Source organism: Podarcis erhardii (assembly GCF_964252035.2).
Source record: "Podarcis erhardii genome assembly, chromosome: 8".
Taxonomy (NCBI): Eukaryota; Metazoa; Chordata; class Lepidosauria; order Squamata; family Lacertidae; genus Podarcis; species Podarcis erhardii.
Window position 1 is genome coordinate 32,790,427 of NC_138499.1, and position 22,766 is coordinate 32,813,192.

At 42.8% G+C, this 22,766-nt stretch overlaps 1 protein-coding gene across 1 annotated transcript; it reads right to left on the bottom strand.

Moving 5' to 3' along the window:
- Window positions 1–89: 89 nt before the first annotated feature.
- Window positions 90–21,886, bottom strand: PI15 (peptidase inhibitor 15). The gene is made up of 6 exons (XM_081874763.1): window positions 21,683–21,886; window positions 20,827–21,164; window positions 4,655–4,773; window positions 3,761–3,893; window positions 3,524–3,639; window positions 90–2,116 (listed from the first exon to the last, which is right to left on the bottom strand). Exons 2-6 carry the CDS (start codon window positions 21,097–21,099, stop codon window positions 1,981–1,983), a joined length of 777 nt encoding a protein of 258 aa, XP_081730889.1. The 5' UTR covers window positions 21,100–21,164; window positions 21,683–21,886; the 3' UTR covers window positions 90–1,980.
- Between the last annotated feature and the right edge of the window lie 880 nt (window positions 21,887–22,766).

The window sequence follows — 22,766 nt, forward strand, 5'->3', positions numbered from 1 at the left end:
CTTATCTCATTTTTGTTTCCTGTTGCACTTAACAGTGTGTTTATAATGGGTTAATCCTGGCTTCACTGAAAGGAATGTTTTTTTAAAAAAAAAAAAAGTCATTGCTTTCAATGCAGCCAGACCTTCGCCCATTCTTAGCACCATTGTTGTAGACTGTGAAAAAGCTTATGCACCTCTTTGATAATAGAAAACTTTTGTTACTTGAACTGTTGAAAGACAGCTATTCCACAGAACCAGCTTATTCATACAATGTAGAAGAATAACAGTTAATAGTACCATATGTATGTAATAGTTTCTGCTACATTACAGAATCATATATTTACAGTTACTAGTTCTGTTTAGAAAGCATAAACACTGTTTTTAAAAAAAGTATTGCGTTTTTAATGTCATACTTATCCCCCCCCCAAAAAAAAATATTAAAAATATATAGGATTTGCATTTTTCTCAACACTCATCCTCTCCCTAGAGGAGATCATTCATACAAAAAGAACAACAGCTTATTTCACAAGGGTAAAATCAGTTTGATGTTGCACCCATGAATATCAGTTACGCTTTAGCTCTTTAGTAACGTGTGAAAGGGATATTACATAATTATGGGGGGCAGTATTGTGTTCCTGGCCCTACCTCTAGCATCTGCATGCTGCTAGCCCCAGCTCCAGACATCCACATGTTACTGTGGTCATCTGCAGCAAATACATCTATGCTTCCTCTGCCTGGCATTTCATTCAGATATATGACTGCAAAGGTTCAACCACAACTATCACTCACAACTCTGTTACCTAGTTTAACAGAACAGAGCCAGTTAAAGATAAAGGTACTGAACTGAGTCTGACTTGGTCATAGGGAACAGCAAATCTGAACAAGGCAAATGCAGCAAATTTTCTACCACGAATGAAGGAGCCTAACAGCTCCATCTAATGTTACTGAACATCTTGATGTGGTCCTGGGACCTGCATCAGCACGACAGCAGCTATCAGGTCTGCTCTCTCAACAGGGAGTACCAATCCAAGGGGGAAGGGGACCACCCTGCAGTGCCCAAAGAAACTTTTATGGCTTCAGGTATGAGCATCTGGTCAGAAAAGGTATGTCAAGAAGGGCATCGCCAGAAAGTTCTGCCTCTTTTGACATGGCTAGGATGTTACTTGCTGCAGCAACGTTTCCCATTATTTGTGCTCTCACAGATAAAATCAGACCATAGCACCAAGCCACAATTGCAGTAACGTGCATGCTTTGAAGAAAAGAAATAAACTAGAACATTTGCTCAATACTGCTTAGATTCTGGAACAAGAACCCTTTACAAAACATACACTGCTAAGGTTTAAGTAAATTTTCCCTTACAAAATCATCTGAAGGCCTCCCCCCCTTTTTTTTACAAACATTATGATTATTATTTTACCAAAATGCACTTGCTTTTCTCATTCTAAAGAATAACAGACACACAAAAGAATAATTCATAGGTGATTTTGTTCTATTACAGAGTTAATTTGCGTTCCTTAAATTGCTTGATTTGTACATATCGTCTATTTTGCCAGTTTGGCTAGAAGACATTTGTAAAACTCAGAACATTGCATATCACTACAACCCTGTAATGGTGGAGTTTTTGAAGATGTGAAAATATATTCCCAATGACATTTAAGGAAGCAGAATTTCATTACCTTAAATCCAAGTACCCCAGTTGAGATTGTTTGTGGATCACTCCATTACTTGCCATTTCTATAGCTTCCTTTTCTTTCTCTTTGTAAATATATGATATCCCTCTCTGCCTATCAGTGATCTGGGAGGCTGACTCTGTCAATTAAGCAGGGCTGAAGAGGATTTTTGCCACATCCAGAAATCTAATTATTCAAACTACTTCACAAAGTACATTTATTATTATTAATATTATTAAAATTATTTACATACAATATGTGCAAAGTTCAATATACAATATTTTGTTACAGTCTCATTTGACCAGAATAGTTATTGGGATGCTGCACTATTTTACTTAAACCAATATAAGTAGTTTGATGTTACTCCTGGAAAGCAAAGATTGTCAGTGCAGGATCCTCCATAACTGGGAGGGCAAGCAGAACACGGCACCCCTACTTTATATGGCGCTTCTCCAATCCAGTTCCCCCTGAGGAATAAAAGTAATAATGTGATTAGCACATAGAATCACTGTTTGAAGTATCTCTCCAACAGATCAATTAGGTTTAGTTTTCTATCTGTTATGTAGGGCTAAAGATTCTGCACAGCAGCGCTCAGATGATCTGTGCCACAAACTAGATATAATGAGTACAGTAGTGCCCCGCAAGACGAATGCCTCGCAAGACGGAAAACTCGCTAGACGAAAGAGTTTTCCGTTTTGGAGGTGCTTCGCAAAACGAATTTCCTATGGGCTTGCTTCGCAAGACGAAAATGTCTTGCGAGTTCCTGTGGGGTTTTTTTTCCTTCCCCCCCCTTTTTCTAAGCCGCTAAGCCGCTTATCCGCTAAACCGATAAGCAAGCCGCTAAAAGCCGCTAAAAGCCGCTAAACCGCTAATAGCGCTAAGCCGCTAAGCCGTTAATGGGCTTGCTTCGCAAGACGAAAAACCGCTAGACGAAGAGAATCACGGAACGGATTCTTTTCGTCTTGCGAGGCACCACTGTACTAATATTGGAGTACTCTGTAGACTGTTAGCTGTGGTCTTATATATACTAGCCTTTTGCGCTCTTTCACTCTTGTCTGATGTTCCTAACCCTTGTTTTAGACCTTCTTCGTCTCTTTTGGATTCTTATGGACTTTTATATATATATTCTGTTTTACCTCCTTTTAGTTTTTTTTTAATAAAAGAAATGTGTTGTTGTTTTTTAAATGATTTTACCCCTCCCTCCTTATGCTAATCTACGACCGTAATAACGTGCTGTTGTTGTTGTATGTAGGGCTAAGTCTATTGTGTGATTCGGTGAAGAAGAAGAAGAAATCACAGAGTTGGTACTTGATACGGAATAGTATCATAACCAGATGTGATATTCATGTTATTCAAGTTTCTAGGCCCCATGGCTACGAATGTAGGGTTGGAAGCATATGGACAAAGCCTGGCCACCTAACCACGAATGCCAAGCTTTGAAGAAGAACCCCTGCCTGGCCTTGCCACCCAGAAGGGGCAGAGAAGCTGTCAAAGCTGGAAAACCCATGTCCTTCCAGATGTTGCTGTATTACAGTTCCCATCATCCCTGCCCATTGACTGTGCCCTCAGGGGTCAATGGTATTCAGAGTCTGATTACCCACCCTTGTTTTACTCTCATCTGTCACAAATGATAGAAGAGAGTAGACAGAAAAAATGTGAAAGTGCCATTATCTCCTCATTTGCTGTCCAGAGCAAAGAGGATCCCTGGCCCTCTGGCAGATGACATCATCACTCATACTGTAAAAAAAAGCCCCAGATCTGCACTTCCAGCCTCTTCTTGCTCTGTTGCACTACTAAAAAGATGATGAGTCGGCTCAGTCAGATAGCCTGCATGCTAATATGAAAGCTGGTGAAAAGAAAAGAAAGCTACTTACTTTGGGGCATAGTTGCATACCAAATAAACAGCTCGTCGCCAGACTGACCCCCAGACATTCATGTTGTGGCATGTGTGGATTGCACAGCCTATTCGATTGGAAGTGGCCCAAACCATCTGAAGAAAGATTAATATCCATTTGTTAGAGTCAAATGTGGAGAGAAACACAGATAGCGTAGGGAGCCGAGCACTGAACTGAAGCATGATATTGACGTATGAAAAGCTGAACTCAAATCACCTGGGTGTAATGTGTGCACACGGGCCCATAGCATCTCAGCGGACACCTTGGATTACAGTCCTGAGGATACGGAAATGCGTAGTCTTTCACTTCATCGTACCATGGCTTCACCAGCTGGAGAATAGATCGATACCTAGGTGTGATTGAAGTCACAGAGAGATAGGGACATTTCTGAATGTTCAGCATTATTGATGTGCATAAGACAGATATTAGGCTGTGGTTATTTCCTCCACGTGATCAAGTTCTCAGGTATGCTCTGGCCTCTTACAGAGTGACTACGATTTCCATGATCATGGTGTCTTGAAAAACTGACCTATATTTTTGTGAATAAGCCCTGGGACATGCTGAAGAAAATGCATGCTCTGTTTGATGCTGGAGTGTTGCTGATACTTATACATAATCTGTTATTTATATAGCTTCTGATTTTGCTGGATGGACAGAGCTGTGAAGGTGATTATTTTATTTTTTAAAATTTTAGCAGTTTCCAAATGGTGAACAATAAAACAGTATTTTAAAAAATGAAATGTGAACATTTGCATACATTTACAACAACTAAAGAGTGATCTCTTTGCCTAATTTGTATATCATGTATTCTTGGACCCACGACGCAATAATTTTCTTTACCAAAATAGCAACAGTCACTGCGTTGTGTCAGACCCCATTGCTGATCCATGTGCTCCAGTGTACACAGAGTACTCCTGCACAAATAGGCTTCTCTGTTTACTTCACTGGAAAGGAATGCTCTGTGCCTGGATGCTATTGCATGTGTGAAGCTGGCTCATTAACTAAGTGAAAGGGGCTGCTTTTGTGCCAGTGTTCTCAGGAATCTTCTACACCAGGGTAACTGTTGCCAAAATACATTGAATGAAGATATGTTACAAGTCATCTGCCCACCTTCCAGTCCGTACCGACAGATTTTGTCCCAGGAATCTCATTAAGTATGAAGGGCCATGGTCCCAAATGCAGGTGGCAGCCCACGCTTCAGCAGACTTGGCTAGATTTTCATCCCACACCTGGAAAAATACATATTCTTTAGTAATACTGAACACAGAAACGGGGTGGGGAGTTCTAAAATATTAACTGCATTGCGTTAAGTGGGAGCAGGGCTTTTTTCAGCCAGAGTTCAATGGAATTCCGCACCTCTCAAGTGGGCTCCATTGCCATTACAGTGGTACCTCGGGTTACAAACACTTGGGGTTACAGACTCTGCTAACCCAGAAGTAGTACCTCAGGTTAAGAACTTTACCTCAGGATGAGAACAGAAATCATGTGCCGGTGGCACGGTGACAGCAGGAGGCCCCATTAGCTAAAGTTGTACCTCAGGTTAAGAACGGTTTCAGGTTAAGAACGGACCTCCGGAATGAATTAAGTTCTTAACCAGAGGTACCACTGTAGAAAAGAACAAGGAAGGCATTCGTGGGGAATTCCAGCACCTCTTTTTCTATAAAAACAGAACTGAAAATGAAACAGAGAGAGTTGAAGGCAACTGTATGGGGTGTGGCAAAACTTTCCCTCTTCCCTAAATCAGATTGGTCACTTCTGCCGTGTTTCTTACACAAGCCTGATGGATCGACCAAACATGATGGTGGTGACTCAGCTAACTCAGGACCCCTCTAAATGGGTGCTTTATTGTGGGTGTATTCTGCAAGATGCTATTGATACAACATTAGTGCATTGGTGATGGAATTATTCTGCTTTAGTTCCGCTGTGCTGCACCCATGCTACCATGTAATTGCTAGGTGCTCTGGCACAACAAAAGTGTGACAAAAACTCCAAACCTGAACATTTATGATAAAAAAAGTTACAGGACTTCAGCAGAAAGTTACAGGGTGTACATTGCTTGGAAGCAGTATGACCACCCAAGTGCAAATAGTCTTGGACATGGGATCACAAGAGACTGCCTCGATAGCATCATGAGCACCAATCATCATGAATGCACAATAAAAATGATGTCTGGCAGGCCCCTGAGGCTTAATTCTATGCATGTATAAGCTTTTTCAGGCATTTGCCTAATAATAATAATAATAATAATAATAATAATAATAATAATAATAATAATTTATTTATACCCCACCCATCTGACTGGGTTTCCCCAGGCACTTTGGCCGGCTTCCAACAAAATATTAAAATACAATGGTCTGTTAAACCTTAAAAGCTTCCCTAAACAGGGCTGCCTTCAGATGACTTTTAAAAAGAGGATAGCTGCTTATTTCCTTGACATCTGATGGGAGGGCATTCCACAGGGCGGGCACCACTACCGAGAAGGCCCTCTGCCTGGTTACCTGTAACTTGGCTTCTCGCAGCAAGGGAACCACCAGAAGACCCTCAGCGCTGGACCTCAGTGTCCGGGCAGAACGATGGGGGTGGAGACTCTCCTTGAGGTATACTGGACCAAGGCCATTTAGGGCTTTAAAGGTCAGCACCAACACTTTGAATTGTGCTCAGAAACGTACTGGAAACTCAATATATGAAGGGAGCTATGGGGCTGTGTGCAGTACACCTGCTCCCAGCATCTCTGCCCCTGCCAGCTTTATCCATGACATTGGTGCATTGAGGGGGGGAGATCTGAAGGGGAATCATCACGTTTATTTGCTGGGCAAGCTTACAATCCTATGTGTTGTTGTTTGCCCCTGGTGGCACGGAGGATTCTGAGCACATCCCGTCACACACACACACACACACACACACAGACAGGTTTTTCATTTCAGTCAAGGAAACCAATTCCAAGGCACTTGAGTCCATATGCATAAATCATGTCCCTCTGTTTAAAAAAATAATATGGACGATATTGGGTGTGAATAAACCTGATGTAATCTCTGGAATGCCCTTCCCAATTGACATAACATGAATAATCAGATCCAAATATACAGTCATTTCTAGGGTGCTTGGGAAATGTTTTCACTGCACAGTGATCCATTTGGCAGAGCTATTCTGAGACTTGTAGCTTTGTGAGTGGGGTAGGAGTCTCCTCACAACTCTCAGTACCTTTAACAAAATACAGCTCCCAGAATTCTTGGGGGGAAGCCATGACTGTTTAAAGTAGTATCAAAGTGCTTTAAATGAATAGTGCTTGAATAGTGTTAGGGTCAAACTACACATGTTGCAAGGGTTCTGTGATTAGATCTCCCACATGCCATATATCATGGCAGGAAGATTTGGATTGGGCTCAGTGGCAAGCCAGAAGGGATTTTTTAACTCTTTCTCCAGCATGGATTCCATGATGCAAAACAACCCTCTGAAATTGCTGTTGGCTCCAGAAGGGGTGGGTGGGAATAGAGCACAATACAAACACCTTTCTTGCTTAAGCAGCTCAGAGAGGAGGGATTTTGCATCAATTAGCACAAGGGAAAGGGTTAACCACACCCCATTTACATTATGACCTGATCTAAAACCCCTCCCCTACAGCTGCTTTTAGGAAGAGAAGAACACACTGGGAGATCCAGGCAGCGACAACTTTAAAGGAGAGTATTTTGCGACACTAAAGAGAGATTGTTGTTGTCAGGGGCTCAAGAGCAGAAGCACAGGGAAGGGAGGAGATGGAGAGTGAAGGGGAAGAATCCGAGGGGAGCGTAGGAGAAGATGACAGTGGCCCGAGAGATTCCATGAGCCTCTCCAGCGAATCGGAAGATTCACAGAAGGGGGCGCCGGTGGCCAGGGCAAGGGGGTTCCCAAGGGGGACACCCCAGGAGCAAGGGGCCAGCGGGGACTCCCAGAGCAGCAGTTGGAAATCAGGACCAGCTTCCCCACCAGAGCATAGTGGGGGGGAAGAGTCCCAGGTATCGGGGCCAGCGTATCCCCCACCAGGGAGAGAAGATGAGTCAGGGCTGACCACGCCTCCATCGGAGAGTCAGGGAAAGGAGGGGAGGTCAAGTCCAGCGAGCCTCCCGGAAGAGGGAAGCAGTGACCGAAGCAGTGTAACGGTCAGGAGGAAGGTCACAGGGTTGGCGCGAGAGACAATTTCAAATGTACAGGAGCGCAGGACAGCAGAGAATGAGGATTGGGAACCAGGTCCTAAAGCCCGCTGGAGGCAGGGGGAGGAGTCAGGCGACTCAGCGTCAGAAGAGTCCAGAAAGGGGAATGCCCCAGCGGGCAGGAGGACCCAGAGGAGGAGAGAGCAGCGGAAGAGGTGGAGCAGGGCTAGGATCTTAAACTGGTGTCAGGGGGGAGGAGATTCAGACGGGACTTCGACGGTCTAGGGTTTAAGACGTAGAGCTGCGCGCTGCGGCTTTGAAATGGAAACTGAACTTTAATAAAGACTTTTGTACATAACGACGACCTGGCGTTGGTCCTCTGTGAGCTGGGACCTTGAGGCAGCTCTGACAGTTGTACATCAATACCAGGGAAGATTCTGGAGCAGATCATTAAGCAAACAGTCTGTGAGCACCTAGAAAGGAATACTGTGATCACCAATAGTCAGCATGGATTTCTGAAAAATAAGTCATGTCAGACTAACCTGATCTCATTTTTTGATAGAATTACAAGCCTGGTAGATGAAGGGAACGCAGTGGATGTAGCCTACCTTGATTTCAGCAAGGCATTTGACAAGGTGCCCCATGATATTCTTGTAAAGAAGCTGGTAAAATGCGGACTTGACTATGCTACCACTCAGTGGATTTGTAACTGGCTGACTGACCGAACCCAAAGGGTGCTCATCAATGGTTCCTCTTCATCCTGGAGAAGAGTGACTAGTGGGGTGCCACAGGGTTCTGTCTTGGGCCCGGTCTTATTCAACATCTTTATCAACAACTTGGATGATGGACTCAAGGGCATCTGATCAAATTTGCAGATGACACCAAACTGGGAGGGGCGGCTAACACCCCAGAGGACAGGATCACACTTCAAAACGACCTTGACAGATTAGAGAACTGGGCCAAAACAAACAAGATGAATTTTAATAGGGAGAAATGTAAAGTATTGCACTTGGGCAAAATAAATGAGAGGCACAAATACAAGATGGGTGACACCTGGCTTGAGAGCAGTACATGTGAAAAGGATCTAGGAGTCTTGGTTGACCACAAACTTGACATGAGCCAACAGTGTGACGCGGCAGCTAAAAAAGCCAATGCAATTCTGGGCTGCATCAATAGGAGTATTGCATCTAGATGGCGGCTAACAGATTGAGGTTGAATCCTGACAAGACAGAAGTACTGTTTTTGGGGGACAGGAGGTGGGCAGGTGTGGAGGATTCCCTGGTCCTGAATGGGGTAACTGTGCCCCTGAAGGACCAGGTGCGCAGCCTGGGAGTCATTTTGGACTCACAGCTGTCCATGGAAGCACAGGTGAAATCTGTGTCCAGGGCAGCTGTTTACCAGCTCCATCTGGTACGTAGGCTGAGACCCTATCTGCCTGCGGACTGTCTCACCAGAGTGGTGCATGCTCAGGTTATCTCCCGCTTGGACTACGTGGGGCTACCTTTGAAGGTGACTCGGAAACTACAACTAATCCAGAATGCGGCAGCTAGACTGGTGACTGGGAGCGGCCGCCGAGACCATATAACACCGGTCTTGAAAGACCTACATTGGCTCCCAGTATGTTTCCGAGCACAATTCAAAGTGTTGGTGCTGACCTTTAAAGCCCTAAACGGCCTCGGTCCAGTATACCTGAAGGAGCGTCTCCACCCCCATCATTCTGCCCGGACGCTGAGGTCCACCGCTGAGGGCCTTCTGGCGGTTCCCTCATTGCGAGAAGCAAAGCTACAGGGAACCAGGCAGAGGGCCTTCTCGGTAGTGGCCCCCGCCCTGTGGAACGCCCTTCCAGCAGATGTCAAAGCGATAAACAGCTACCTGACATTCAGAAGACATCTTAAGGCAGCCCTGTTCAGGGAAGTTTTTAACATGTGATATTTTACTGTATTTTTGGTTTTCATGGAAGCCGCCCAGAGTGGCTGGGGAGGCCCAGCCAGATGGGCGGGGTATAAATAATAAATTATTATTATTATTATTATTATTATCAAGGGAGGTAATAGAGCCACTGTATTCTGCTCTGGTCAGACCTCACCTGGAGTACTGTGTCCAGTTCTGGGCACCACAGTTCAAGAAGGACACTGACAAACTGGAACGTGTCCAGAGGAGGGCAACCAAAATGGTCAAAGGCCTGGAAACAATGCCTTATGAAGAACGGCTAAGGGAGCTGGGCATGTTTAGCCTGGAGAAGAGGAGGTTAAGGGGTGATATGATAGCCATGTTCAAATATATAAAAGGATGTCACATAGAGGAGGGAGAAAGGTTGTTTTCTGCTGCTCCAGAGAAGCGGACACGGAGCAATGGTTCCAAACTACAAGAAAAAAGATTCCACCTAAACATTAGGAAGAACTTCCTGACAGTAAGAGCTGTTTGACAGTGGAATTTGCTGCCAAGGAGTGTGGTGGAGTCTCCTTCTTTGGAGGTCTTTAAGCAGAGGCTTGACAACCATATGTCAGGAGTGCTCTGATGGTGTTTCCTGCTTGGCAGGGGGTTGGACTCGATGGCCCTTGTGGTCTCTTCCAACTCTATAATTCTATGATTCTATGTATCAGCCTTTGTAGGCGGATCCAAAGATTCTTGACATGAACAGTGGACAAGCATTTGTGCCACAGCTTTGGGAAAACAAATAGGGTACAAGATGTTTTGCAGCTGAAGTTGGCTCTAACACCACCATCCAACCACAGTCTGCTATGTGATGCAGGTAGAAAGAGATGTTTTCTTGGCCATTTGTATTATGGACCTTTGTTTCTTTAAGCAGTTCAATGGACACATGCAACCTATGTAGCAATCACCATATATGGCCAAGTATTTAATATAGAGGAAACCACTTCTCTATCTGCCTGCTTTTTACCCATGGCTGGAAAATGCCTCTCCTCTCCTTTTCAGTGCATACTAAGTGATGAAAACACATGAGCTCATTGGAATTTATACAGACAGATTTGGCTGGCATTATGTATTTATTTCAGCTATGAGATCACCTGGATTCTGAGCTGCCCCTTTGCAAAGAAATCATTCTTGCATTTGTAATCTATTGGAAAGTCCATATACTAATAGAAATGAATTAATACTGCGATCAGCTAGCAATTGGCACTTTTCTACGAGCAACTGCATGTGTGTGCTTTAGATTAGTAACTATGTAATCTATTAAAGAACTATAAACAAAGGTTTGGTTCAATATTTCAAGTCAATGGTATCCATCCACTGAGGTTGCCATGCATAAATTGTCTTGATGTGCAGCAGGAATAAAATCCCATACACCACCTCACTTCTGGACTTACAAAAATGTATGCATGCAGCAAGAGGTTGCTACACTTGTGAGAAATCCCCTCCCCTTAATAAACTATTCTCAGACATCTAATTCTAGTCCTATTTCACACGCCATCCAATTATTGGTAGGAAGTGTGGGTCAACAGATCTGGCTGAATATAAATGAGTTGTATCTAGAGCAGACCTCCTGAAATCAATAGACAGGACTAACACAGGTCCATTAATTTCAATGCATCTACTCCAAGTAAAACTTAGTTGGATGCAGCCTATAGTTTTCCAATCCCAAAATAATATTTAATTGACCTTGAACTGTTTGCCAAACTTCCAAAATGGAGTCATTCCTTTCAACATGTAGAATGTTTGTTTCTTACCATTCTAGGACATCACAGCACTTCAGCCAATAGCTATAGGGGCTCACAGGTAAGCACAGGGGGGAAACAATGTCATATATGAAACTATATTGTGTATTTCCAAGACCATTTGCAGACTGGTGTGTGTGTTTGTGTGTGTGTGTGTGTGTGTGTGTGTGTGTGTGAACACATAGATAGAAACAGTGAAAGGCTGCTTCTTTAAAAATCTTTTCTATTATCCATTCAAAATATTGGAATTATTCAAAGTCAAATATGAACATTTCACTATCCCAAACTGGTAGCTTTAGGCTTCTTTTTCAAACTAAATTCAGTAGCATTTGTACATTACCAAGTTAGGGATGAAGCTGATCTGGAAGCCCTGTCCCCTAATTTAAAATACTTAACTTTTATTATCAAAACATGCACAGTGCTTACTTCTAATCCTGTGTGGCTAACTACTTCTGTTTCCATTTCACAAAGTGAGAACTAAGACCAAGAGGCAGTGGTCTGTGCATGATGGCACATAGACCTGGATCGAAACCTCTCATGTTCTACCTGTCAAAATTCAAGGCACTGTATTTGCCATGCTCTATGGAGTTCTTCTGAAAATTTCCCTTGCTTGTGTTGAATTAAACAAAACCTCTGTTATTTCATCAGCAGAATAACCCTCTTGCAAAGTCTTACAGATTGATTTTAGCGCTTGCCAAACTCATCATGCAAATCCTAATTCTATATTCCACTATTAGTCTCCCAGCATTTCTAGGAATTATATTCTTTGGATGCAATTTTTATCCTGTGACATCACTGAATATTCTGTTGTTAACTTAAATAGCTCAAAACCCGCAATATTCCTTTGTTTTGTTTCAGATATGGAAGTGAATTAATGATGTCAAGGGGAATAGTTTCCATATGTTTCGGTGCACAGTCCTGAACTCCTTGATATGTCAAATATAGAATCTCATTTGATAGGATCTTTCTACATTCAGAGCTGAGGGAATAGTCAGACAGTAATGGTACTAAATCATTAATATACACCTAATTCTGATGTCTGCCTTTCACAAGGGATCTGGCTGCATTTATTTTGGGATGGCTGATCTTTTAAAAGACTTTCCACAAATATTAAATTTGCATATGGTACATATTCCTCCAATCAGATATTCCTCCAACCACTTTCGGGACAACTGGAGTGAAGCACTCATGCCATAGCTATTCAAACTAGGCCATTCCTTCCTTGCATCCTTCCTTCCTTTCTTTTTTCTTTCTTTCTTTTTTAATAGTTCAGGAAGCGCTTTGTACTAAAAGGAGATCCTTTCCAATGTCTATTTGTTAAAACTGCTCTGTGATCTTTCATTGTTAACACATTTCCTGGCTTGATTTTTTAAAAACATTTCCAGTAAGAATTTTAGTTCAGTCTGTAGCCGGTTGCTGCAAAAAAGCCACCATGTGGATTATATCATTTGGGGGGACTGGGAAGGGAAGTCAATTGAAAAATCTACAGCTTTTTACACGTTCTCAGATTTTAATACACTATTAAAAGCTTCATAGGGACCTGGCCAATTTTCAAAAACATAGCTATGCATTTAAACAGATGCATATCTTGTGATGTTAAAGACATTATGTGCTCTTAATGTATCCATATATATCCCAGTCAAGGTTCAGTTTTGGAAACATTCACTTTGACAGTCTGGCCAAAATCAAGGCAAAGCAATGATAAGAACATGACTATGACCTTGTTAATGTTTCTTGGCTGACATTGCACACCGACGGCTGCTTCTGATGTTGCATTTCCTTTCTCGCATGTTGGAAATGTAAGCAAAGATTTATCCCACAAAAAGCCATAGACAGGAGCTGTTACTTTATAATGTCAGAATGGTCACATGTCAGTAAAAAGCAGTGGCCTGCAGAGAAAGTCCCAGGATCTTTATTAGACGCATTTATAATATTTGCCTCTGGTATTCTAAAGCTTTGAAGACGTATGCTTTCAATTAGTTCCTGGCTACTGCCCTGCATGTGTTTTCAAATCTCAAATATAGAAATGAGCTACTGAAAGCAGCGCTGAGACAAGGATTTTACCCAGTTGGTTTCTGGGTTGGGATCTAAAGAAGAGGCATGAATGCACAAGAGATTTCCCTTCAAGAAATCCACTTCCTCTGCCAGACACAGCAGTTTCCCTCTGCTGAAGAGATAAGCCTCTTTTTAAGTTGAACAGTAACTTTTAACTTTGGCAGTGGGCATCACTGCAGTGAAAATATTTGAAATCTTTGGCTGAGCAATGTATTTCTCTTCTTCACTCACGCATCTCTTCTTTTCTTTTTCCCGTCCCATCATTTTGATTAGCACAATAATTAACTTACAAACTACCCGAAGTAACTGCAGGATGATTGACAGCAGGTTTGTTTATGTAAGAGCTTACTCACTCATTAAGTACTTTTTGTTTATGGGGGAAAAAATGGGAAGGTCACCTTCTCTGTGGTTTGAAGGTTGAGTCAACATAGTATGGTGGTTACTGAGGTTAATCTTCAGTGGGATTAATTTTATTGCATGGTTGATATTATTAACTGTCTATTGTGTATCTGATTAGCTGGGCATAGTTCACAGTCCAAGACCATTCAATGTCACAGGCCAGCATGTTGTTCCTAGAACTGAGAAGCAGCACTCTGACAGTTTTCAGGCCTTGTTTGAATATAAAGGCTCAAAAGAGCATTGCACTCTAGCGGGTCAACAGCTGACTTCCTGGAAGTGCCATTTGGGAGCTCTCCTGGGTGCTGTAGAGCCCAAACCACCTGCTACTTGTGCTTTGCATATGCTACCTAGGTAGCAGTTGGCTCCTAGATGAATGCAAGCTCTTCAGACATTACTTAAGCAATGTCTTTGGACCTAACATTTTCATACATTATTCAAAATTGCAATCTCTTTCATATTTGGCTGGCAGTGCAAGTCCACAGAGCCATTGTCTAAGCTATATCAATTGTAGCTCCATTTCCCCATCTCTCTCTGACCTTGCTCCTGAACAACTCTGAGTGCTGGTGCCACATCACATCTTGTCCTCTATATACTACAGTACACATTATTGAAAGTTAGATGAAGCAGTAGAACCACCAGGTTCTGCATCAACACAACTTCTTAGAGTAGCTTTGAGTGACTAACAGTAAATTGGTACAGAATTCAAACATGTCACAAGACCCCTTGTGCCCAAGTCTACTTATCTGCTAACAAAGGAACTTGGAGGTAGGGCAAGATTCAGTTCCCAGCTCTTTGCCACCTACTGTTGTGTACAAAACAATATTGCAAGGTTCTAAGGCTATTCAGTGGAGTGAACCTATGCCTGTGATTTAGTGTGCATTTTTAGTTTGTAACAATTCAGAGGGTCTTTTATGCAACCATAACTGAATGCAAGATCATAACTTGAGCTGGGAAGGTTTTTTATCTAAGGACTTGTCCACACTTCCATTTGCCCCGCCACACTCCCCCCACCTTGGGAAAACCCACAATTTAGCACACAATTGGAACAAATGCCAATTAGGCTTTTAATGGATTCAGCACTAAAGAGTGGGTCTTCCAGGGGAAAGCAGTGGGGCAAAGGCAAAACCACTTGGACTCATGGCTAGAAAGCATGAGACAAGCAGAGAACTGCTCAGACCCAAGCGGAAGTGTGAGTGAGCCCCAAGCAGTAAAGCACATAATCTGTATGCAGCGGGGCCCAGTTCTCAGGTTCCCCTGTGAAAAGAATCAGATACTAGGTGATGTGAGAGACCTCTGCCTGAAATCTAGAAACCAGCTGCCATCACTGTGGACAATATTGGGCTACATGAGCATCCAGTCTGATCTAATGCAAGGCAGTTTCCTGTGTCCCTAAGACTGAACTGACACAAACATGCAATTGTGGTTTTCTGAAGGCTTGTCCTTTTCCAGTGGCCTTGGAATACAAACCCATTTTGTGACCTTTCAGCGCAGCACATTTGTAGGCACGAACAATGTGTTCCTAACTACTGCATGTGACATTTGCTATTTGAGCTTCAAAATATGCTAGGGGATCCAGTGTCACTTGCAATGACTACCTCTCAGTGAAACATGGATAGTTTATAATCAAATTAAAGGCTCATTCAGGCTGCACTTTCTAGACACACTTACCTGGAAGTAAATCCCATTGCATACTTCTAGGCATAGGCAGGATTGTGCAGTAAGAATTTATGCCAAGAAGGATCATGTGTGATTGGAGATACAAAATATATGCCATTTCAACTAAAGTGTTTGGGAGCTAGGTTAATAATTGCATGTGTTGGTGCCTTCTCTTTGGTGGTGCCAAGCTTATGGAACTCTTTCCCTAGGAGAAAGAGTTAGAGGATAGTATTGATATAGTGAGCAAAAAGGAAACCTGGTGGTGTCGCTCTGTACATCAAAGAGGGCATTGAGTCCAGCAAGGTAGAAATCCCAAAGGGGACAGACTCCTCTGCAGAATTATTGTAGGTGATGATACTGGACGCCAATAATAACTGCATACTGGGGACATGCTGTTGTTCCCCTAATTGGTCTGCCATTTTTAGTGTCTTCTTAAGACCTCTGTGTACTTAAGTAGCTGGAAGCCACAGGAGAAATGAATGCTCTTGTGCTTGAGTCCTGTTTGCCAATTTGTTGGCATCTGCTTGGACACTGTGAGTACAGAATCTTGGACTAGATGGGCCATTGGCCTGATTCTGCAGGCTCTTCTTATATTTTTATGTGATGCATTTGCCACTCTCCTTCCCTTATTGTTTAGTAGAACTTTCACCAGATGAAAATTGACCATCACATAGTGAATTCCCCCTTCCCCACTATTGACCACCATGATGTGAAAGATAGAGAGTAAAGCTCTCTACAATAGTGGACAAGATTCAAATAATGAGTGTTGCAATGTAGTTAGGAAACTATAGTTTCCTATAGAGATGCTGAATCCTGTGGATCTTAAACAGGAGCCTGAAAAGAAATTGTAGCAGTAGAACAAGTAATTTAGATTTTCTCTCCAAAATTGATTAAATAAATATCCATTGTTATAGTTCTGGGTTCCCCCCTTTTCATTTCCAGTGTTTATCTTGATTAATTTCCTGAACTCTGCAGTGAAAAGTACTGTTGCTTTTGAAGTGATTTTCTTGGCACTGCACAGTTCCAGAACTCAGATGGGGAAGCATGAGTAAGACAACTTGACACTGGAGCACCACCTCCTAGTCCTGAAGGGAAGATTTGCTTGGTTGTTGTTGTTGTGTACTTATTTATTATATATAGTCAAAAACAACCTCCGTTGATATTATATATGTTAATTATTCCTAAAAAGGTTCACCTATTAAAATTAAATTTGAATTATGCCCTTCCTTCCTTCCTCTGAATTTTCTACTCAAAATAAGTCAATATTGCTGATAAGTCGTTAGCAATACGTGGCCATCTAAGATGCTCCTGTGACTTTAAGATGAACATTATTCTTGTATAATAAAACAATAGCCCTTTCAGAACTATGTGAATTCTTTACTCAGTAGGTAACAGAATTTATGCTGAGCCAGCCTATTTGTTACATTAAAATGCATTCACCGAAAGCTGCAAAGACATGAAATTTTATATGTAGAGCTACTGTAGTACATAGTAATTCATCTCCAGGGGGCTAGAATGGCAGGATCACATTACTGGCAGGTGCTCCAGAGTGTGCATTTGCTTCCTGAAGCATTCCAGGGACAACTTAAGATGCTGGTCATAAACTATAAAATCCTAAATAACATGACTGCAACATATCTTGGAAGTTAACTCTTTCCCCATACCTCATAACCACCTGTAAGATCAAATAAAAATCTTGTCAGCTACAAGTTTTGTGCATCAAGTGGGAATAATGAGGACACACAAGGAAGTACCCTCAGAAGTGCTTCACTGAGCTGTAGCTCAGCAGCAGAACAGATGCATGAAGAAGGCCCAGCATCTCCAGGTGGACCTGGGAAAGACTTCTGTCTGAAATTTTGGAGAGCTAGATCATGATGGAGTGAGCCCCTGTTGCTCTGTCCCAGCTTCTGCTAACCTAGCAGTTTGAAAGCATACCAACTTGAATAGATAAATAGGTACTGCTTAACAGTTTCCAAATGCTCTGGCTTCCATCAACGTGTCCCGTTGTGCCAGAAGCGGTTTAGTCATGCTGGCCACATGACCCAGAAAGCTGTCTGCAAACAAACGCTGGCTTCCTCGGCCTGAAAGCAGAGATGAGTGCCATAGCCCACAGTCAAATCGACTGGACTTAACCATCTAGGAGTCCTTTACCTTTACCTTTTACCATACAACCTCTCAACAAGTTCAAGGAATGCTAGAGATGGGTCACTGGGACACAAGAGCTAGCTCACCCCTACATCTGTGCATTCAGAGTGAGTGAGAAAGGTATTTGTACATTTAGTTTACTACACAGACAGCACATGCCAGGACTCCCTGCAATGGTGGCAGCTAAAGAGGAGCAGGGCTACTGCACATCCGCTCAACACCTTCCCACTATCCTTGAACATTGGGTTGTTGTCTGACATCCCCCCCCCCATCCCGACATTATAACTTAATGAGGGAGGAAGAGCAAATCTTTAATGTGCAAACAGAGCTCTAAATCTGGTTGTGCAATTATATATTTGCAATGGTTTCATGCATAGAGAGAACTATGGGAATTGCTAGATTTACAAGACTGATTCAACCAACCATTTCCTTGCATATCAACTGGTTCGCCCCATGACTCTTGTTAAGCAAGTGTTTTTCTTCTAGTTTACATTGTGGGGAATACAGTTAAGGTTGGGTCCTTCTCACTCAGCTGATGATTCTGTTGGGTCCTGAAATTTTTTTGGTCAATACCACAAGGTATTCTGGTCCCTTAGAATCCACAAACTTAATGATTGGCTGCATTCCAAGAACATGGGCATTTCCTGGCTCTCAGCAAGCTTGGTTCCAGCGTGCTGCACTTATTGCCAAATGTCTGGTATGAAAAGCTTCGACAGCAAAGGTAATCCAAACCTGAATGGCGGAAATGGTAAAATTGGCTTCCAAGACACAGACTGCTTATACAAGACAGCAAGCTTTGCAAACATTGGGGGAGGGGAGGGAATCAGGAATCCATCCTTAGAATGCATTGACTAAACACTTGGGCTACTGGCATGTTTGCTCAGTCACTGGGATTATCTCCTGCTCTTTCTGATCCCCGTTTTCATGTGTTTGTGTGTTTTACATATTTTTCCCTGATGTCTCTTGTGATGTTGTAGGAAGATGAATGACCTAGATGTACAACACTGTATATGGAATTTATATTTTCTGGGAATGGGGTGGTTATTTTGGTGATGAGGCAGGAAGGAGGGATTTCAGCCAAAGAAAGTCATTCTATTCTTGTTTACTTTGTTGCATATTTGATGCTCTTCTAATATCAAAGCTAAAGAAAACAATCACATAAAAAAATATATCTGGTGAGCATGTGGGTTGGATGGGTCATGTGGGGCATCAGGGCAGCTTGAATGGGAGCGGTAAAGTACCAGGCAATCCCCTATAATTAATAGATGTTACTGCTGCAGTATGAGATTCAACCACAAGGAAACGGTGCCATGTGCTCCTCAAAATGGCCATGCAACATTAGCTGCCTTTTGTGGGGGACAAGCAGGTAGGAGAAGGTGGCAGGAAATCTATGATCTATATCCCAACTCATAGATAAGCTGAGGATGGTCCGTTCTAGGCGGTTTTGTGCTGAATTCCAATTTAAAGTTGTTCTTCCCTGATCCCTTCTCTCCCTCTCTCTGTTTTCGTCCTGGGTCTTTTATATCTGTTTATATTATTAGTCCTTAAGTTCAGTGGCGGAAGAACCCTCTCTTGCACCTGGGGCGGCGCAGCATATATGGACTGCGCATCTGCAGCATCCTGCGCATGCACACCCCGTAAGGAATGCTGCGCATGCACAGTCCGTAAGGAATGCTGCGCATGCACAGTCCGTACGGGCTGCCACTTGCGCATGGCGGCCATACGGGCTGCCGCTTGAGTCGCCATGCGAGAGGCAGCCCATACGGACAGCACGTGTATGGATGGCCATCTTGTCGCCCCTCCCAGAGTGGTACCCAGGGCGGGCCGCCCCCCGCCCCCTCTTCCTACACCACTGCTTAAGGTAGAGATGGGAAACTTGTGACCTTCCAGATGTTATTAGACTACAGCCTCTATCATCCCTGACCACTGGCCATCCTGGCTTGGGCTCATGGGGTTGTCGTCTTAAACATCTGGAGGGCTGTCCCTGTATCAGGAGATAACCAAGGTGAAGAAAATTCAAAAGTGCTATGGCACAGTTGCACTTACTAAATGCACCATGAGCTTTCATGAACAATAGCCTGCATTGTCAGGTACAGTGGAAGATAATTTAACCTAAGCCAATCCTCTACAAACTTTTATTGGCTTCACATTAGGTAACTGCCATGACTATTCCCTCTCTCCCTTAAAAAAAAGAAAGAAAGAATCTTGGAGACTGTAGCTTGCAGAACAGGATGAGAATTCTCTTTTACAGATCAGTAATATCCCTCACAGAACCACAAGCACCATGATTTCCTGGAAAGAGGGAATGGCAGTTCACATAGTTCAAGTCTGCAATGTTAATATGTCCCATAGCAATGTTAACATGCTTCCTTTTATTCCTGGCTTTCTCTCTCTCAAAAGAGAGTATCACACAAGTATCACACAAACATATCATGATAACCGGAATGTTAAAAAAATATCCATGCTTTAATATTGCCATGGTTTTTAGGGCTATGTTTAACCCTTAAAAACCCTTAAAAACCATGGGAGCATTAAAGCATGGATACTAAACTATGGGTGAAGTGCTGATTCCCTCATTCCCTGCCCTGCTGGTTAGAGATGATGACTACTGGAATTCAACAACATCTGGAGGTCATTCTGTTATTTTAGGTATAGTAGGAACCCTACATTCAGATAAACCATTGCAAAGAAGATTGAAAAGCCCCTCCACCCCTGCTTCTGATTGTTTTTGTGTATTTCATAGAGAAAGCACCATCAGTGTATATTGCACCTTGCAGTGATACAAACAATGCAGCATTAATGCAAGAGGTTACTGACATTCAGAATATGCACAACTGAAGACAGACCTGTAATAGTGGCATGGCAGCCACTATTATACCCTATCCCAAATTTCTGTGTCATAAGTGGCCTGGGTTATTCTGCTCATTCAAAGCTCTAGAGAGGTTTCAAAAGCTACTGGTCTAATTTAAAAGAGGGTGGGAAAGGAGAGGGGGAGAAATGACATAGTGTAATATTAAGAGTAGCCAATGTACTGCCTTCCAGTCATTGTTGGACTACCACTCCCTTCATTCCTGGAAAGTGGCCATGCTGCCTGGGGCTGATGGGAGTTGTAGTCCAACAACATCCGGTTTGGCGCCGCTTTGGTTTAGTAGCATGAAACATCAGCTTTTTATACTTTCTAAAGTTCAGGAGTGGGTAGGGAAGTAAATGAACATCTACTTACCATATATTCCATGTTAGATGCTGGCGGGAAGACTTTGCCTCTGACTTGGTTGTGATAATCCAGAATGGCAATCATGTCATTCTGTGAAATATATCGTTTCCTCCTGGTTTTGGGAGGGCTTGCAGAATCCGGAGGAATGTTCAAGGCCACTCCAGTGTCTGTGTAATTATTGGCTGACAAGAACAGCTCAGTGGAGTTGTGTGACTCTATTGCACTTGTTTCACAGAGAATGGAAATCAAGAGGGTGCCACTGATGGCAGAAATTACTGTCATTTTGGGCCCTGGTGGTAGGGTGGGGAGCAAAGATTTACTTCAACTCACTATGGTAAGCAGAAGATCTGTGAAGGGAAAATGGTTAAATAATGTGACTGGGGTGAATGTGAATATCTTTCTCTTTCAGATGAGTTTCCCCCAACCTTGAGTTTATTTATTTATAGTATTTTTACCTAGCTCTTCAGCTGTTTAGTCATCTACATAAGGTAACTCAAACTATAATGTTTCCAGAGAGTCAAATAATGCCTTGCTTTGTCTCAAGTTGCCTAGCAACCATATACACACATTGCCCTATAACATACAACAGGATTTATTACTGGCCATCTGACTACAGCATAGAGCATCTAATAGCCTGACAATGAAAGCTCCATCCATCCTGGTGATTAGGAATGTGCTTTTGCACTCATCCCCCCCCCCCTACACCCGCAATAAATATTCAGCTGCAAAGCGATAGACAAGAAATCTGAGAAGACATGGAAACACAGTATCTCACTCGTACGGCTAATAACTGAGTCCAGCAAAATAGGATGTGCATTAATAAAAAAGTGCATGCAAAGCAAACTGACAGAGCTCAATGGCTTACCTCTTTGCAGAACCAAAAAGCCTAGTGTATTGTCCTTCCAAGTTAAACAGCTCTTGTCTGTGCTCTAGTGTGAACCCTTAGAAAGAAGTGTGTGTCTTATTACAAACCCTCAAAGAGAAAGAGAGGGAGAGGGAGAGAGAAACTTTGCAAGCTTTCTAGCGGCTGGCTACAGGAGCTGCTAACAGCTTTTATATGTTAGTCTGTGCGAGCCACGAAGGGCAAATCTTTCCAAGAGTCTTTTGCACAGCCAAAAATGAAAGGGGAGGAGTTTTGCACAGGAAACACAGTGATTGGGTACCATCTGTTTTGGGGGTGTTTTTTTTACTGTGGGATATTAGGTTATTATTTCACTCACCCCTACCCCTGACTACAAAGAGGCAAAAGTCAACCCTTTTCCCTTTCAAAATGTTCAACCTTTCCCACAGTTTTCCTGCCCCCACCATCCCCTTCCCACACACGGTTGGCATCCAGTTTGGTTCCCTAATCCCTAGTGCTGATAAATATATATCTGATAAATTGCACATATATTTTGTTTTTCGTAAGTTTTCTTTATATAATGATATTATAGCATGTACAATCAGTAGCTTAAAGCAACAGAGAAGTGTTTGGTTGATCAGGCAGTACTGTGTGAAGCCGACACTTGAAGCACTGCTAATAGGTTTATTTTCATGGCAATTGTGAAGCCGGAATGAATAAACTGATAACTTGGGAAAGATGTTCAGTCACCTGAATGCCTGCCTATGAAAAGCTACAGAAGCAGCTTGACTTGAGAGCAAAAGGGGGTCAGGGAAACATCTGGTTCACATTTAGCAGAATATAGTTGGAATTACTTAGGCAGGGAGCATTTCAGCCACTTATACAGCAAAAGCTGAGGGCATAACACTAGGTCTGTGAAGAATGCAACAGCAGCAGGAAGGGTAGCCAATCACCCAGAGCCAGGAATCCCATATTATGGGGTTACAGATTGGAGCGCCTTCAATGTTCGGCAGAAGCAGTGCCAGGTCTGGGAGGCCTGAGGAAATCTTCAAGATCAGGCCCCTCTAACATTCAGTAAAAATATTGTGTGATGTCAGTGGACAAAGTA

Coding starts and splice junctions, on each gene's coding strand:
- PI15 (XM_081874763.1), bottom strand. CDS start 21,099: ATGACAGTAATTTCTGCCATCAGTGGCACCCTCTTGATTTCCATTCTC. Junction 4,774..20,826: donor CATCTAACATGGAATATATG/GTAAGTAGATGT, acceptor GTATTTTTCCAG/GTGTGGGATGAAAATCTAGC. Junction 3,640..3,760: donor TGTGCACACATTACACCCAG/GTGATTTGAGTT, acceptor ATCTTTCTTCAG/ATGGTTTGGGCCACTTCCAA.